Source organism: Propithecus coquereli, unplaced genomic scaffold (genome assembly GCF_000956105.1).
Source record: "Propithecus coquereli isolate 6110/MARCELLA unplaced genomic scaffold, Pcoq_1.0 Scaffold110, whole genome shotgun sequence".
Lineage (NCBI taxonomy): Eukaryota > Metazoa > Chordata > Mammalia > Primates > Indriidae > Propithecus > Propithecus coquereli.
The window spans coordinates 2,909,826-2,911,258 of NW_012134970.1; the positions used below are offsets into that span (position 1 = coordinate 2,909,826).

At 29.9% G+C, this 1,433-nt stretch overlaps 1 protein-coding gene across 1 annotated transcript in view; it reads right to left on the bottom strand.

Moving 5' to 3' along the window:
- The window catches only part of RICTOR (RPTOR independent companion of MTOR, complex 2), a 178,247-nt gene that overhangs the window by 70,065 nt on the left and 106,749 nt on the right, over nucleotides 1-1,433 (bottom strand). Inside the window, exon 6 of the mRNA XM_012649518.1 lies at nucleotides 1,202-1,265. Within this exon, the coding sequence (XP_012504972.1) occupies nucleotides 1,202-1,265 (64 nt within the window). The remainder of the gene's footprint in view (nucleotides 1-1,201; nucleotides 1,266-1,433) is intronic.

Here is a 1,433-nt window from a genome sequence, read left to right on the forward strand (position 1 = left end):
TTAATTCCTAATATGATAAATATTGACATATATAACCCAAATAACCAAAAAGTTATTTTTTGGTTCTAGGTTCTAGGTTCTTCAGAAACAAATTTTGTTTTCTTATCTTGAATTCTCATAGTCATGGCAGTAGGAGGAATTGTATGAACAAACAAAAGCCACAAATCTAATTTTTAAACTGAAATTTGAAAAGCCAAATCAAAGTCCTGGTATAATAGTTTTCTTTTAACAAAACATTTACTAATCTAGCTCCAGTATCAATCTTACTAGAATTTCAAACTTAAAACTAAACTCATCTGTCTACTTGTTCCTTTCTATGCCTACCTGTGGGTATTATTACTAACCACAAGGTAGACAATTGAAAAAAAGGAAACAGACAAACCCTAGTTAATATACAAACTGAACAGTCCACCATTTTGGAGCATGTACTGAATTCAAAGGTAGGAAAGGAGAAAAAGCTAAAAAAAATTCAATTGTTAAATAATTTTAGACATTTTTTACATTAGCAAACATATACTGAACGATTCTCATGAATGTTTAGGATGAAGTATGATACTTGTCTTACTAAAAGGCTGTGTCCCAAGTTGACTCTCATTTCACTCTTTTCCTCAGCCATTAGGGCATCACATTAAACAACAACAAAGCATTCCTTGAAGGCCTCTTATGAGAAGCATTATGGATTGTTCTTAACACCCTCTCTTGCAAGTTTAAATTGTGACCTTTTATCCTGTACAATGGCCTGAATTGTTTATTGCAACTGCCCAGGGATTGTATCCAAATACATCTTTAAAACAAGGAGTTTGTTAACTATTTGTGACATCCATTTTAATAGCATTAAATGCAAGTATGCATTTAAGGGAAAATCAGGGTGGCAAGTAATCCTCTTTTTCCAATAACTTATCAAATCAGTAATTACAGTTACATGTCTACTGAAGGAAGAAATAATCTTCACTTTTTTATAAGAGATATTGTCCTAGCTATACCCAATCACATAAAATAATTACACAAAATACTTATGTTTACTTCAAAGTTTAATGGATCTATTTAATTCAAATATAACTGTAACAAAATAAAAATGTTTAATAAAGGTTTAGTCTTTAAATTGTAATAAAAATATTTTACAAGACAGTCTAATCTAAAAATGTAAATGTTTAACACAAAAATCATAAATTTGCCTTTTACTCTCACAGATAGAGCATACCTTTCTGACCAATCGAAGTGCTTGTGTCCTCTCTACCTCGTTGCTCTGCTGTATGTCAATGCACCTGAATGATACACAAAAATTAATCAATAATAAAATTTTATTAAACAACTTTTTGTATCATAATACCACTATATATCAGACCCATCTTTGCAACGTCAATAAGGTATATTAAAATTTTAATGCATGATTTCTCAGTAACAGCACATTTTTTTAATTAACCTATATATCT